This window comes from Taudactylus pleione, unplaced genomic scaffold, assembly GCF_031769625.1.
Source record: "Taudactylus pleione unplaced genomic scaffold, aTauple2 ptg000061l, whole genome shotgun sequence".
Lineage (NCBI taxonomy): Eukaryota > Metazoa > Chordata > Amphibia > Anura > Myobatrachidae > Taudactylus > Taudactylus pleione.
This window is the reverse complement of record NW_028284463.1, coordinates 12,357,380-12,375,563: the sequence shown is the minus strand read 5'-3', so window position 1 is coordinate 12,375,563 and position 18,184 is coordinate 12,357,380. Positions and strand designations below refer to the sequence as shown.

General features: G+C 42.9%; 1 protein-coding gene across 1 annotated transcript in view; it reads left to right on the top strand.

The window, feature by feature from the left end:
• CORO7 (coronin 7) overlaps positions 1 to 18,184 on the top strand; it is a 140,158-nt gene that overhangs the window by 18,950 nt on the left and 103,024 nt on the right. Inside the window, exon 8 of the mRNA XM_088464731.1 lies at positions 17,350 to 17,436. Coding sequence (XP_088320857.1) covers positions 17,350 to 17,436 — 87 coding nt within the window. The remainder of the gene's footprint in view (positions 1 to 17,349; positions 17,437 to 18,184) is intronic.

Genomic DNA, 18,184 nt, shown 5'->3' with positions numbered 1-18,184 from the left:
ACCTGCTCAGTATACCCAGGCACCAGGATACAGCAGTCTCTTCCTTATACACAGACATCAGGATACAGACATCCTCCTCCTAATACACAGACATCAGGATACAGACCTCTCCTCCTAATACACATACATCTGTGCACAGACCTTCCCTTAGTATACATAGACATCCCCCCTCCTAATACACAGACATCAGGATACAGACCTCCCCTCCTCCTAATACACAGGCATCAGGACACTGACCTCTACCCTCCTAATACACAGACATCAGGGCACAGACCTCTCCCCTCCTCCTAATACACAGGCATCAGGACACTGACCTCTACCCTCCTAATACACAGACATCAGGACACAGACCTCTCCCCTCCTCCTAATACACAGACATCAGGACACAGACCTCTCCCCTCTTCCTAATACACAGACATCAGGACACAGACCTCTCCCCTCCTCCTAATACACAAACATCAGGACACAGACCTCTCCCCTCTTCCTAATACACAGACATCAGGACACAGACCTCTCCCCTCCTCCTAATACACAAACATCAGGACACTGACCTCTCCCCTCTTCTTAATACACAGACATCAGGACACAGGCATTTCCCCTCCTCCTAATACACAGACATCAGGACACTGACCTCTCCTCCTAATACACAGACATCAGGACACAGACATCAGGACACATACCTCTCCCCTCCTCCTAATACACAGACATCAGGACACAGACCTCTCCCCTCTTCCTAATACACAGACATCAGGATACAGACCTCTCCTCCTAATACACAGAAATCAGGACACAGACCTCTCCCCTCTTCCTAATACACAGACCTCTCCCCTCCTCCTAATACACAGACATCAGGACACAGACCTCTCTCCTCTTCCTAATACACAGACATCAGGATACAGACTTCTCCTCCTAATACACAGACATCAGGACACAGACCTCTCCCCTCTTCCTAATACACAGACATCAGGACACAGACCTCTCCCCTCTTCCTAATACACAGACATCAGGACACATACCTCTCCCCTCTTCCTAATACACAGACATCAGGACACAGACCTCTCCCCTCCTCCTAATACACATACATCTGTACACAGACCTCTCAGCTCCTCCTAATACACAGACATCAGGACACTGACCTCTCCCCTCTTCCTAATACACAGACATCAGGACACAGACCTCTCCCCTCCTCCTAATACACATACATCTGTACACACAGACCTTCCCTCAGTATACACAGATATCAGGACACAGACCTCCTCCTCCTAATACACAGACATCAGGGCACAGACCTCTCCCCTCCTCCTAATACATAGACATCAGGACACAGACCTCCTCCTCCTAATACACAGACATCAGGACACAGCCCTTTCCCCTCCTCCTAATACACAGACATGTGGACACACAGTCCTCCACTCCTTATACACAGACATCAAGACACAGACCTCTCCCCTCCTCCTTATATACAGACACAAGGACACAGACCTCCTCTCCTTATACACAGATATCAGTACACAGACCTCCCCTCCTTATACACAGATCAGGACCCAGACCTCCCCTCCTTATACACAGATCAGGACACAGACCTCCCCTCCTTATACACAGACATCAGGACACAGACCTCTCCTCCTAATACACAGACATCAGGACACAGGGCCTGATTCAGCAAGGAACGCAGTTGCTAATACGCACGCAATCGTCGATTATTTTGCACTGCGCATGTGTATGCATCGCAGTGCGTGTACTAGCGATTGCGATGGGAACTGCATCTGCTGGGCTACGCAGACCCAGAGCAGAGTGATTGACAGGAAGTGCCATTCGTGGGAGGTGACGGGGCGGTGGTCGGGCGAACGCAGGTGTGCCAGTGCGTCTCAACACCGTTGCAGGGGCGTGCATAAATTATCCACTACGCTAACAGACGCAGCCTGAGGTCTCATAGCGTGCACTGAAGTTAGCAATTTCTGAGTAAGGTCTGACATGCCTTACCTGTGTGTATGGGTCCATTGTTACCGATTGTTTCGCTATGTTGCCCAACTATACAGATGTGTGTAAGGGGAAGTGGGCGTCCTTATGTTAGGCTGTGATCGTAATGCAATTGCACACATTTACATTTCACCGCTGATATTAGCAACTGCGTAGCGTGCATATTAGCAGAATAGCGATCCTTGCTGAATCAGGCCCACAGACCTCTCCCCTCCTCCTAATACACAGACATCAGGCCCACAGACCTCTCCCCTCCTCCTAATACACAGACATCAGGACACAGACCTCTCCCCTCCTCCTAATACACAGACATCAGGACACAGGCCTCTCCCCTCCTCCTAATACACAGACATCAGGACACAGACCTCTCCCCTCCTCCTAATGCACAGACATCAGGACACAGACCTCTCCCCTCCTCCTAATACACAGACATCAGGACACAGCCCTCTCCCCTCCTCCTAATACACAGACATCAGGACACAGCCCTCTCCCCTCCTCCTAATACACAGACATCATGACACAGACCTCTCCCCTCCTCCTAATACACAGACATCAGGACACAGACCTCTCCCCTCCTCCTAATACACAGACATCAGGACACAGGCCCCTCCCCTCCTCCTAATACACAGACATCATGACACTGACCTCTCCCCTCCTCCTAATACACAGACATCAGGACACAGCCCTCTCCCCTCCTCCTAATACACAGACATCATGACACAGACCTCTCCCCTCCTCCTAATACACAGACATCATGACACAGACCTCTCCCCTCCTCCTAATACACAGACATCAGGACACAGCCCTCTCCCCTCCTCCTAATACACAGACATCAGGACACAGTCCTCTCCCCTCCTCCTAATACACAGAAATTACGCACAACTCTCTCTTTATATTCAGACATCTTGTTTTTCAAAGGCATAAGACGAGATGTAGTTATGAGACGGCCGCTGGTCTCAATCCAGACAGAGTAATCCCGGCAAGGGATTTAACATAGGCGTCAAAATACCGACACCTATGTTAATCCAGACGCCTGACCAATCGTCCTCTCTGCCGGGTAAGTATACACTTAGCCCGGGAATGGGGGGGGTTAGGTTTCAGGACCCCCAGGGTGCCTTAGGGCTAGGTACCCCCCGGGGAAAATTAGGGTTAGGCTAGGAGAAGGGGGGTTTGGGCTAGGCACTCGGGGGGGAGGTTAGGGCTAGGCACCCCCCCAGGAGGGTTAGGTTTAGGGTGCGGGGAGGGGGGGTTAGGTTTAGGCACCCTAAACCCTAGGGTTAGGCACTAGGGGTGGAGGTTAGAGTTAGGCACCTCTAAGGGAGGTTTACGGGGGGGGGAGGGGAGGGTTAGGGTACTTACCTCAAGGTGTCGGGATTTCGACCCGCCGGGCTGCCGCTGTCTGTATTTGATCTGGCGGCTAAACAGCCGCCGGCATTACATACCGGTTCCCATAAGACGCTTCTCCTCCTAGTACATAGCCATGATGACACAGAGCTCTCCTCTCCTGTTACAGAGACATGCTGGACATACTCATTTAATATCCTGCATAAAGTCACTTCCATGGAGTCCAGCTAGGTGGGGCTAGAAGAGAGCTGTAGCATCCTAGCTGAGCAGTCTGTGAATGATCTGTGTGTACTAGACAGAGTCCCAGTGGTTCTGCTGCTCAGTGTGATTCATCATTTCTTCACATTCCTGGAAGATTCAGCTCTGTTTCACAATTGTGGACATGAGAAATCCAAACATTTAAGGCAGTACCATAGAAACCCTTATAAGACCTATTGGAGTGCAGTAGTGTGATGGCAATTATATTACCTCAACAAGATGGCTGCTCAGCTGCTCCTATACTCCATCTCCCAGCATGCTCTGCTGCCCTTCATTTTCTGGGCCCTAAAGATATCTCAGCCTAGGAACAGCGTCTCATGGTGAGGATGGTGGATTTGACTTTTCTCACCTACCATCCAGATTGAGGAGACTGAAGTCTGGAGAAATGGGCTTTATCAGATAATGTGATATCACTGAGATAAACGCTTACTGCTGCTCTGTCACCATGTTCACCACCTCTGAGGTACTAGAGGTAGGAGGCCTGATTCTGAAGTGGATGCAGCCGTGGCAGGAGCTGCGTCTTTTGCTGCAGTCGTGTCGGCGTTTATGTGCTAATGCCGCCTCCTATTTGTAAAGAACCGAGATGCCCATTTTCAGCGTTTAGAGACAGTCCATTTCCGCCTCGGGAACATCTTTAGACGCACCTCCGCAAGTCGCACCAGACCTATGGCAGACACAGCTTCTCCTCCCAAGTATGGCCTCCAGGGCGAGCTGCCGTCCGTCTTAGAACGCAGCCGTTTTCGGTGACACGCAAGCTGTTACCTCCCAGGAGCGCGCACTTAAATTCTCAGACCGTGTGTCCGATTCTGTGCCGCGTCTCTGTCAGACAAAGATCGGGGCGCCTGCATTATCCGACGCGTGCTCAGGCTTAAAGCATCGGCCGTTTGCGTGCGACAGCGTCACTGCGTTTACCTTTAATTCTGACCCAGGGTCTTTGCTATCGTTAATAATAAGACACAGTTTTGCACCTCCCGCTTGTACTTCTGATGGGAAAAACAAACTTCATCTAATGTAATATAAGGCCTCAGACACAGAGAAGTGGTGCATGTAATAAAGTCACAACGCCCCATTTCTCTCAGGATATAAATTAGCAGTATTTTAGGCGAAAATCAGAAACGTTTAAATGAATGAAGAGATTAGTCCTGAAGTTTGACAGATGTTTTTGTTGATCCTTATGGCACGAGACGCCCGTCTCTGTGCTAATTTTTCCTCAGTTTTGCATCTTTGTTCCCCTTTAATGTACTATGGCCCTGATTCAGAGGCGCTCGCTATTTGCGAGCGCTCTCTCTGAATCAGGGCGGGACGTTTTTGTTTTTTTTTGACCGGCCTCCAGGCCGCTCGCACAGCTGTGGGTGACCACACACAGCGTGTGCGGGCGGCCTGGCGATGGTCGCCATTATCGCATCCATCGGGCTTGCGACGAGCCCCAGTGAACTTCCTGCTCTAATAGAGCAGGAAGTTCCCTACTGACATCACTGGTGATGTCAGTAGGGCGCCCACAAACGGCAGGCGTTCCGTCAGGAACGCCTCTGTTTGTCCAGCCACCCCCCTGCACGCCTACAAAACGGGGCGAGCTGTCAATCACAATCGACAGCCGCCCCCGTCTTGTAGTGAGTCCCGCAGCGATTGAAAATTCACTCACTACGGGGCTCACGGACGTGCGCTATGCGCTCGCGAGTGGGTCTGAATCAGTCCTATGTACTGGGATTAGTGTTTTGGCACGGATATGTCGCAAAGTTTGTGGTGCGCTATTTGGCATGATTTGAGAATAGGTTTATTTTATTTTATTTATTACCAGCTATTTATATAGCGCACACACATTCCGCAGCGCTTTACAGAGAATATTTGGCCATTCACAACAGTCCCTGCCCCAGTGGAGCTTACAATCTATATTCCATATCACATGAACAGTAGGATTCATTTTTGTTGGGTGCCAATTAACCTACCAGTATATTTTTGGAGTACCCAGTGGAAACCCACGCAAGCACAGGGAGAATATACAAACTCCACACAGTTAGGGCCGTGGTGGGAATCGAACCCACAACCTCAGTGCTGTGAGGCAGTAATGCTAACTATTACACCGTCTGTGCTGCACTTGGTTGTTTTTTCATGTGACGTTTGATGGGATTCGCCATCAGCTGCATTACGCTGTAATTCCCAAGCCTTCGGGACTAAAGGGCATATTTCTCAACTGAGATGTCGTGGCTTATGTTATAGGGTGCTTAGCTGCAGCCGATGCAGGAACTTCTGCGAGATTTACTGTATTTTTAAAGCGGGAATCAACCAAGCTGGCCTTGCCTTTTTGAATGCATTAAAAAATATGCAGCTCGCAAACCTATTCCATAAGCCCCGTCCTATAATGTATGATAAAGTACGGCTTCAGATAATGGCGGAAGGGCCATAGAGGTTGGTCAACCAAATTTGCGACATGAGGTCAGGTCAGAAAGAGATGGTTTAATGTAGTCTTCCCGCTAGGCAGTTTTAGCGGAGCGCGGCGCCATGCCCGATTTTAAAAGGGCAAAATACGCCCTGCCTTTTTAGCGGTGCCCCGCTAAAACAGCTGTGCCCTGAGTCTTTCCTACCCATGGGCCGCAGTGTCCTGCAAGTGAGAAATGTTACGGTGAACAACCACCACTGGGCGAATAGACGCTGTGCGCATGTGCACGGCGTCTATTCAGCGTGAGGGCAGAGCTGGGCATGCCCCCAAGTTTGACAAATTTGAGGCGTGTCACAAAGTCGCCGCCTCCCTGAACGTACACGCCCCCTTTTCGGGAGTGCGTGCTGCTCAGCGCCCCACCATGCCCCGCAGTCTCGCGCGAACCCTAAAATGGACGATTTAACTAATTACCCTTACATGCAAATGACCATCGATAGAAATCCAACGAACCATAGTATGAGCAGCCAAACTGGACATCGGGTTATCAATTGTTCTTGTCTGAGCCTTAAGAAATAGGCTTTTATACTAGCCGCCAGTATTTCCCTTATGCGATTACTATTATTTGGTGAGGGAAACCGTCCCTGTCCAATCAATGCAAGGCTCTAGCTAGATTACGGACGCCATTTTTTAGGTATGTTTTTTTAATTATTAAAAAATAACAAATCTTTCCTCGGCATTAGCGTCCTACAATTTGTACTTTTTCCAGACTGTTTAATCTCTTCCGGAACTGATGTCATAACGCTCGCCGTTTCCTATATACCAAACTAAAAGAATGCTGCCCACTTGTTATTAGCTTTATAGGGGGGACGTATTTGTGGTAGGGGGGCTCTGTGACAGTCACAGCTGTTTCTCTGGTCGCTAATTCCCAAGGGTTTGGTGTTTACATGTCTGTTTCTCTCCACGGAGAGTCCAAGATGTCCGACCTCTGTTACCATGGTGACGTTTCAACATGCCCTCCGTGTATATACTGAGCTGGGGCTGGTCAAACAGTAATTACTCTCTATCCGTTATTGAGTATGTGTCTGTATAGAAGAGTATGTGTGCGTCCGGGCGCTGAGCATATATTTGTGGACCCGGTGTGACACATGTTCCAATAGAAGCGTACACAGAGTCTGCATGTGCGCCTTGTAGCTGTGACAACTTGCAGCGACGGAATGGGAATTACTGTAATAACTGTGCGGAAGGGTATCGCTTGTCTTTCTATCCCCCTCTGCCTGCAGGAAGTGTGTGGGATTAGAGGGTTCGGGGCCGTGGGAAGAGAAGACAGAGCTGAGGTGATATCTATAAATAGTAACAGCGACATCTCCTCCCAGTATTAACCATTAATACCCAAGGCTATAGCTATATGTTCCTATATATGTATGTATAAATATGCATCAAAAGGAGGTTCTACAAGCTGCAGCAGCAGTAAATGGTAATCCAAATTCTAATATATGAAGTCGTATATAGCGAAAAAAGGAGCATTTGGGGGTCTCTAATAGGATTTAACGATCTTATGTAACCCACAAGTGATATTTCATTTTATATTTGAAGCGAAGGCAATTTGGCCCTATCCTGCTCACCTTATAATGTCGAGCCGTGGGCATTGATTTTGAAGGCTGAACCAACATAACTTCTATCGAATCACAATGAGAAAACTACAGTGTATAGGCTAAGAAATAAAATGTTATGGACAGGGTTCCATATTTGCAGCTACATTTTGTAATCAACGCAGGTTTTATATGAACACAAATATAAATGTTAAAACAATTCCAGAGAAATGCACCAAAGCGCTCAAGGTTCAATGCAAATGTATCCGTTCAATTGATGGCCAGATCATTCGGTAATGGTGTATATCAGAAAGGACCTTCAATTCCTTATAGTCACATAGAATGGTGTCAAAATGACATGATAGTCGTTCCAATTTCCCTTCATCTCAGAACAAACGATATTGAGCGTACACACTGTGACGGAATGATTTAAAGTGTCCTTTGATGATATGCGATTTATCGTTGCTCCTGTACACACTAGAACAACCATCTTTAAGGTCACTGGTGTTATGATACCCAAAACCTGCTTTGTGTCAACCCCCTAGAATCCAGGCTAGCGAGGTCTTCCGCCAATAACAACCGCCCATTGTTCCCTAAGAACTAGGTGACGTTCACTGGTACTTATGCAGCCGCCTGGACTTATCACTCGGGGTAGTACAATGGGATTCAGTGGTGAGAGAATCGACAGGAACAGAAACAGGTTCCGGTAGACTTGGGAGTTGATGATATGACTAAGTGAACCGATGGTGTGGCTTTGAATCTAATGGTGCGGCTTGGAGCCGGTAGCAGAAGAAAGTATATTATTGATGAGGCCTTGAGAGCCAATGGTGCGACTTGGAGCCGGTTGCAGAAGCGAGTAATTATTGATGCGGCTTTGAGAGCTCGATGGTGCGGCTTTGAGCCTATAGTAAAAGCAAGTACATAATTGATGCGGCTTTGAGAGCCGATGGTGTGGCTTTGAGCCGGATGCAGAAGTGAGTAATAATCAATGCGGATTTTAGAGCCGATGGTGCTGCTTGGAGCCGGTTACAGAAGCTTGTACGCAGTGGATGCGGCTTAGAGACAAAAGTCAGTCCAGGAATGATGATGTTCGTCCATGCAAGATGATGTTTTGCCTCTTTCTGAGTTCCGTTTTTTTGGAGGGAAAAATCCGAACTCAAGGTGCAAACTCGAACCTATCCGAGCCTGCACATCCCTAGTTTTTTATTGTTTTAATATCTGTATTTGTCCGTGTACCCAAATGTTGGGAAGTATGTAATAAATTTTAAAAAGTAATGCACCACAATATTTTTTTTCTTTCTTTCTATGCATATGGTGCGATATAAATGAGGATACAATTGAAGAATGTGCAGCAAGTTGGTCAGAATAGGGTCATTTGGTGATTACATGATGACAGACTACTACATTAGATGATGGAAAGAAACGTATACGGGTTTTATTCACTTCAGGTGCTTCTGAATGCAATTACTAGGGAGGAGATACAGCTCCAGCACATAAGTGATAAACGGGTTAAGCTGGGTACACGCCATACCATATATTGTCCGATATATCGCCCTGATGCAACTCGGAATGATATATCGTACACATTGTATAGTAGTATGTACGCCCGATGCATCATTCCCGGCCTTCATTCTTTGAATCATCCAATCTGATGTGCTGCACATCCCAATAGGACGATTCAATAAACGTCGAGGTGTAGTTACATGTAGCATGTAACGATACATCGCTCCGTCGTACGCCGGGCCGTGTAGTGTGTACGGCGCCTACGAAGTATGGCTATTTCACTCGCCGACCCTTCGTAAATTGTATACACAGCTTAAACACCACGAATGTTTATTTTTCTTTTTTGCACGTCGCCTGAGGAATATCGCACGTTTTGGCCATCAATTGAACGGATACGTTTGTATTGAGCTTTGAGTGCTGAGGTGCACTAATCTTGAGTTGCTTTAACGTTGTATATGGGGTGCGGTGAAGCGAAATTGGCATTTTTGTTGCTTTTTGAACACAATTGTAAATGTCACCATACAGTAGAGTCGTATAGCAACGTTTAAACAGTGTTTTCTGTTTTACAAGGGTATTTTTTTATGGAGATCCCTGAGTGCATAGGCCGCGCTGCAGCCACGTGTGTGGACGTGAGCGCTCTCCTGTAAAATTATTTATTTTCTATAGTCCGCTGGCTTTGTCACACTTGTAGAGACTTATACAAACGGTCATGTATATTTTGCTATAGACACATGCACTTCACACACTGAGGTATAAATATTTACATGCACACACAGGCACGCTCCTTGCCTTGCATGTAATATATATATACACACAAGTGTCTACACTGCAGAAGAAATGGTGTGCGTTGCAGGGAAGCCTGAGTTCAGAGATTGGACACGGCTGACAGAAGTGCCAGCTGTTGGCTAGGCTGTGGCAGTGCCAGCATAAGCCTATGGCACGCTTAGAGCAGGAGGCAGCGGACGTGCAGTGAGGCCAGAGCCGTGCAGCCAGCAGCCAGGTCCGTACTAGTTTGGAGATCACATTATAGAAATGGCAAAGCGGCCTTTGGCTCAGTGTGGGGTCACATTGAGTGACGGAAGAATTTGTTACTGCCTGAAATGTAGTGACAGGACTGGGTCTGCATGAGCAGCTGGGGGCACCTCTGGTACTGTCTACGGAAATGTTACCGAGTTATTGTCCAAGTTTTAATAATGAACCTGAGGAGATTCTGTCACACTTTCTAAAGAGGACAAGTAGAGGTGTTACCCATAGCAACCAATCCGCTTGTAGCTGTCATTTTAGAGACTGTACTAGATAAATTATAGCTGGGGGCTGATTGGTGGCTATATTTTCTGGTCATGTATTCTAGTGCTGCTGCTGATTAACCTGATTGGTGGGTACATCCAGACAGGCATTGCATTGTTTTTATTGCTTCATTGGAGTTAATGGGTGCAATGGAAGTAATATTACCATTATCACTAAGTGTGCCCAATGCTAGGAGCCCGTGACATCGTTGAGACACTTCATTGCAGCGTGTTACTGTTTCTTCACAGATGTTACTTGAATTGACTGCATTCTCACATTGCGTAGGCAAATGCAGGGGGGGTTTCCATCTGCCTGGAAACCCCCCTCCCCAGCCCACACCATAACCACAATAGAAATAGTAATATAATACACTGTTACTAGTGCTGCATGTTCTTCTCAGTATCACAAATGAAATAATTAGCACCACCTGGGGATCTTTTAACATGTATCACCTAGTAATAAATAACCTGTGCACCAACTAGAAGATCTGGAAAACATGCACTGTTAGAGATGCACTGATATAGAGCCCAATATGTACATATATGTCCAGGGCAGTGCTAGGTTCTTCTGCTGCTCCTCCAGGCTCCCGGACTTGCTCCAATGCTGGAATGGTGCCCACATCTAAAATAAATACATTCAGCTCAGGCAGGATGGTCTACTGATGCATCTAATGGCTTATTGTGATCACTGGTCCTGTATATGATGGAATTATTACACACAATACACTTTGTATGACGCTTATTAAAGCTGGTTAAGTACTAATTCTGCCCTCTTCATTGACAAGCCACACTGGCGCTAAAATTAAGCATTTGGAAACCCCCCTCTGAAAATCCTGCATTTGCCACTGCATTGTGCCTCACTAATGCAACTAACTCCTATTAGTTACATTACATTCTCACATTGCTCCTCACTAATGTCACTAACTCCTATTATATGTATTACATTCTCACATTACTCCTCACTAATACCACTAACTCCTATTATATGTATTACATTCTCACATTGCACCTCACTAATACCACTAACTCCTATTAGATGTATTACATTCTCACATTGTGCCTCACTAATGCCACTAACTCCTATTAGATGTATTACATTCTCACATTACTCCTCACTAATACCACTAACTCCTATTATATGTATTACATTCTCACATTGTGCCTCACTAATACCACTAACTCCTATTAGATGTATTACATTCTCACATTGTGCCTCACTAATGCCACTAACTCCTATTAGATGTATTACATTCTCACATTGCTCCTCACTAATACCACTAACTCCTATTAGATGTATTACATTCTCACATTGCACCTCACTAATACCACTAACTCCTATTATATGTATTACATTCTCACATTGTGCCTCACTAATACCACTAACTCCTATTAGATGTATTACATTCTCACATTGTGCCTCACTAATGCCACTAACTCCTATTAGATGTATTACATTCTCACATTGCTCCTCACTAATACCACTAACTCCTATTAGATGTATTACATTCTCACATTGCACCTCACTAATACCACTAACTCCTATTAGATGTATTACATTCTCACATTGTGCCTCACTAATGCCACTAACTCCTATTAGATGTATTACATTCTCACATTGTGCCTCACTAATACCACTAACTCCTATTAGATGTATTACATTCTCACATTGCACCTCACTAATACCACTAACTCCTATTATATGTATTACATTCTCACATTGTGCCTCACTAATGCCACTAACTCCTATTATATGTATTACATTCTCACATTGTGCCTCACTAATGCCACTAACTCCTATTAGATACATTACATTCTCACATTGTGCCTCACTAATGCCACTAACTCCTATTATATGTATTACATTCTCACATTGTGCCTCACTAATTCCACTAACTCCTATTAGATGTATTACATTCTCACATTGCTCCTCACTAATACCACTAACTCCTATTATATGTATTACATTCTCACATTGTGCCTCACTAATGCCACTAACTCCTATTATATGTATTACATTCTCACATTGTGCCTCACTAATGCCACTAACTCCTATTAGATACATTACATTCTCACATTGTGCCTCACTAATGTCACTAACTCCTATTATATGTATTACATTCTCACATTGTGCCTCACTAATGCCACTAACTCCTTATAGATACATTACATTCTCACATTGTGCCTCACTAATGCCACTAACTCCTATTAGATACATTACATTCTCACATTGTGCCTCACTAATGCCACTAACTCCTATTATATGTATTACATTCTCACATTGTGCCTCACTAATGCCACTAACTCCTATTAGATGTATTACATTCTCACATTGCGCCTCACTAATGCCACTAACTCCTATTAGATACATTACATTCTCACATTGTGCCTCACTAATGCCACTAACTCCTATTATATGTATTACATTCTCACATTGTGCCTCACTAATGCCACTAACTCCTATTAGATGTATTACATTCTCACATTGCGCCTCACTAATGCCACTAACTCCTATTAGATGTATTACATTCTCACATTGTGCCTCACTAATGCCACTAACTCCTATTAGATGTATTACATTCTCACATTGTGCTTCACTAATACCACTAACTCCTATTATATGTATTACATTCTCACATTGCACCTCACTAATACCACTAACTCCTATTAGATGTATTACATTCTCACATTGTGCCTCACTAATGCCACTAACTCCTATTAGATACATTACATTCTCACATTGTGCCTCACTAATGCCACTAACTCCTATTATATGTATTACATTCTCACATTACTCCTCACTAATACCACTAACTCCTATTAGATGTATTACATTCTCACATTGTGCTTCACTAATACCACTAACTCCTATTATATGTATTACATTCTCACATTACTCCTCACTAATACCACTAACTCCTATTAGATGTATTACATTCTCACATTGTGCTTCACTAATACCACTAACTCCTATTAGATGTATTACATTCTCACATTGTGCCTCACTAATGCCACTAACTCCTATTAGATACATTACATTCTCACATTGTGCCTCACTAATGCCACTAACTCCTATTATATGTATTACATTCTCACATTGTGCCTCACTAATGCCACTAACTCCTATTATATGTATTACATTCTCACATTGTGCCTCACTAATGCCACTAACTCCTATTAGATGTATTACATTCTCACATTGTGCTTCACTAATACCACTAACTCCTATTATATGTATTACATTCTCACATTACTCCTCACTAATACCACTAACTCCTATTAGATGTATTACATTCTCACATTGCTCCTCACTAATGCCACTAACTCCTATTATATGTATTACATTCTCACATTACTCCTCACTAATACCACTAACTCCTATTAGATGTATTACATTCTCACATTGTGCTTCACTAATGCCACTAACTCCTATTAGATGTATTACATTCTCACATTGTGCTTCACTAATACCACTAACTCCTATTATATGTATTACATTCTCACATTACTCCTCACTAATACCACTAACTCCTATTAGATGTATTACATTCTCACATTGCTCCTCACTAATACCACTAACTCCTATTATATGTATTACATTCTCACATTACTCCTCACTAATACCACTAACTCCTATTAGATGTATTACATTCTCACATTGCACCTCACTAATACCACTAACTCCTATTATATATATTACATTCTCACATTGTGCCTCACTAATGCCACTAACTCCTATTAGATGTATTACATTCTCACATTGTGCTTCACTAATACCACTAACTCCTATTAGATGTATTACATTCTCACATTGCTCCTCACTAATACCACTAACTCCTATTAGATGTATTACATTCTCACATTGCTCCTCACTAATACCACTAACTCCTATTATATGTATTACATTCTCACATTACTCCTCACTAATACCACTAACTCCTATTAGATGTATTACATTCTCACATTGCTCCTCACTAATGCCACTAACTCCTATTAGATGTATTACATTCTCACATTGTGCCTCACTAATACCACTAACTCCTATTAGATGTATTACATTCTCACATTGCTCCTCAATAATACCACTAACTCCTATTATATGTATTACATTCTCACATTGCTCCTCACTAATGCCACTAACTCCTATTATATGTATTACATTCTCACATTGTGCCTCACTAATACCACTAACTCCTATTAGATGTATTACATTCTCACATTGCTCCTCACTAATGCCACTAACTCCTATTATATGTATTACATTCTCACATTGTGCCTCACTAATGCCACTAACTCCTATTAGATGTATTACATTCTCACATTGTGCCTCACTAATGCCACTAACTCCTATTAGATGTATTACATTCTCACATTGTGCTTCACTAATGCCACTAACTCCTATTAGATGTATTACATTCTCACATTGTGCTTCACTAATACCACTAACTCCTATTATATGTATTACATTCTCACATTACTCCTCACTAATACCACTAACTCCTATTAGATGTATTACATTCTCACATTGCTCCTCACTAATACCACTAACTCCTATTATATGTATTACATTCTCACATTACTCCTCACTAATACCACTAACTCCTATTAGATGTATTACATTCTCACATTGCACCTCACTAATACCACTAACTCCTATTATATATATTACATTCTCACATTGTGCCTCACTAATGCCACTAACTCCTATTAGATGTATTACATTCTCACATTGTGCTTCACTAATACCACTAACTCCTATTAGATGTATTACATTCTCACATTGCTCCTCACTAATACCACTAACTCCTATTAGATGTATTACATTCTCACATTGCTCCTCACTAATACCACTAACTCCTATTATATGTATTACATTCTCACATTACTCCTCACTAATACCACTAACTCCTATTAGATGTATTACATTCTCACATTGCTCCTCACTAATGCCACTAACTCCTATTAGATGTATTACATTCTCACATTGTGCCTCACTAATACCACTAACTCCTATTAGATGTATTACATTCTCACATTGCTCCTCAATAATACCACTAACTCCTATTATATGTATTACATTCTCACATTGCTCCTCACTAATGCCACTAACTCCTATTATATGTATTACATTCTCACATTGTGCCTCACTAATACCACTAACTCCTATTAGATGTATTACATTCTCACATTGCTCCTCACTAATGCCACTAACTCCTATTATATGTATTACATTCTCACATTGTGCCTCACTAATGCCACTAACTCCTATTAGATGTATTACATTCTCACATTGTGCCTCACTAATGCCACTAACTCCTATTATATGTATTACATTCTCACATTGTGCCTCACTAATACCACTAACTCCTATTATATGTATTACATTCTCACATTACTCCTCACTAATGCCACTAACTCCTATTAGATACATTACATTCTCACATTACTCCTCACTAATACCACTAACTCCTATTAGATGTATTACATTCTCACATTGCTCCTCACTAATGCCACTAACTCCTATTAGATGTATTACATTCTCACATTGTGCCTCACTAATACCACTAACTCCTATTAGATGTATTACATTCTCACATTACTCCTCACTAATACCACTAACTCCTATTAGATGTATTACATTCTCACATTGCACCTCACTAATACCACTAACTCCTATTAGATGTATTACATTCTCACATTGTGCCTCACTAATACCACTAACTCCTATTATATGTATTACATTCTCACATTGTGCCTCACTAATACCACTATCTCCTATTATATGTATTACATTCTCACATTGTGCCTCACTAATGCCACTAACTCCTATTAGATGTATTACATTCTCACATTGCTCCTCACTAATACCACTAACTCCTATTATATATATTACATTCTCACATTGTGCCTCACTAATGCCACTAACTCCTATTAGATGTATTACATTCTCACATTGCACCTCACTAATACCACTAACTCCTATTATATGTATTACATTCTCACATTGCGCCTCACTAATACCACTAACTCCTATTAGATGTATTACATTCTCACATTGCACCTCACTAATACCACTAACTCCTATTATATATATTACATTCTCACATTGTGCCTCACTAATGCCACTAACTCCTATTATATGTATTACATTCTCACATTGCACCTCACTAATACCACTAACTCCTATTATATGTATTACATTCTCACATTGCTCCTCACTAATACCACTAACTCCTATTATATGTATTACATTCTCACATTGCTCCTCACTAATACCACTAACTCCTATTAGATGTATTACATTCTCACATTGCACCTCACTAATGCCACTAACTCCTATTATATGTATTACATTCTCACATTGCTCCTCACTAATGCCACTAACTCCTATTAGATGTATTACATTCTCACATTGCTCCTCACTAATACCACTAACTCCTATTAGATGTATTACATTCTCACATTGTGCCTCACTAATGCCATTAACTCCTATTAGATGTATTACATTCTCACATTGTGCTTCACTAATACCACTAACTCCTATTATATGTATTACAGTCTCACATTGTGCCTCACTAATGCTACTAACTCCTATTAAATTGACCGCATTCTCACTTTGTGCCTCATGCCTCACTGATGTCACTTGCTCCTGTTAAATTGACTGCATTCCCACTTTATGCCTCATGCCTCACTGATGCCTTCAGCTCCTATTAAATTGACTGCATTCCCACTTTGTGCCTCTTGCCTCACTGATGCCTTCGGCTCCTATTAAGTTCACTGCATTCTCACTTTGTGTCTCATGCCTCACTGATGCCACTGGCTCTTATCAAATTGACTGTATTCTCACTACGTGCCTCATGCCTCAGTGAGGATGCTTTGGCTGTTTACTGGGTTCTGCCTCAGAAATGTCAGCTTTCACTGTGTGCAGGTGACAGGGTACACGTTTGAGTCCTCATTTAGGTATATATTATACATCGCCCATTCTCGCCATTAACGGTGTCTTGTTTTATTTCAGGACGCGCAGGGTCATGATAATAATAAGGACTCTCGAGTAGTCTGGACAAATTCCAACAATCATCTCCTAACCTCTGGGTTCAACCAGGTAGAGTATGCCTCATGCCTCTGCAGGTCTGTCTTCCTGAGCACCATATACCGGTAGTTCTTAGTGAGAGAGGGGAATGTTCCTTTGTCAGTAATCCCATCTGTAGGTGGGAAATACTACACTATTAATCTAAACCAAGGAATAGGAGCCAGATGCAGACAATTGGGTGTTCATAGCAGATATATACAGGTGACCACAATATGTATATCTGTACTACATTCCCATGCATCTTCCACACCACTAACTTACATCTTCATTGCTAATATTATTATTATTACTACTTTTTATCTATATTACCATCATATTATGCTGAGCAGCACAAGGTGCCTACAGGAACGTGGCATGCACATTGACAGACAGCATGGACTGGGAAGATTCAGAAATAATACATAGTCAAAACATCGACAATCAAAATATGGACATGGTCGATATGTCAACAGTCAAAATATCGTCAGGGACATAACTTTTACATGGTCAAAGTTAGACAATATTTAGACAGGCAGTAATATCGACAAAAGGTCTACAGTCAAAGGTCGGCGTTAATAATATAGACATTACAAAACAGAGACCGGTTAAAATGTCGACATCCAAAATATAGACAGGGCATAATGTTGACAGATATATACATTATTATTTCAGAATGTCAGCAGATTAACCATCAATACACTGATGGTCAACCATCAATCATCGATAAAACAAAGATGCTTGAAATCATGAGAACAGACCTTCGATGATCGATTATCACTTT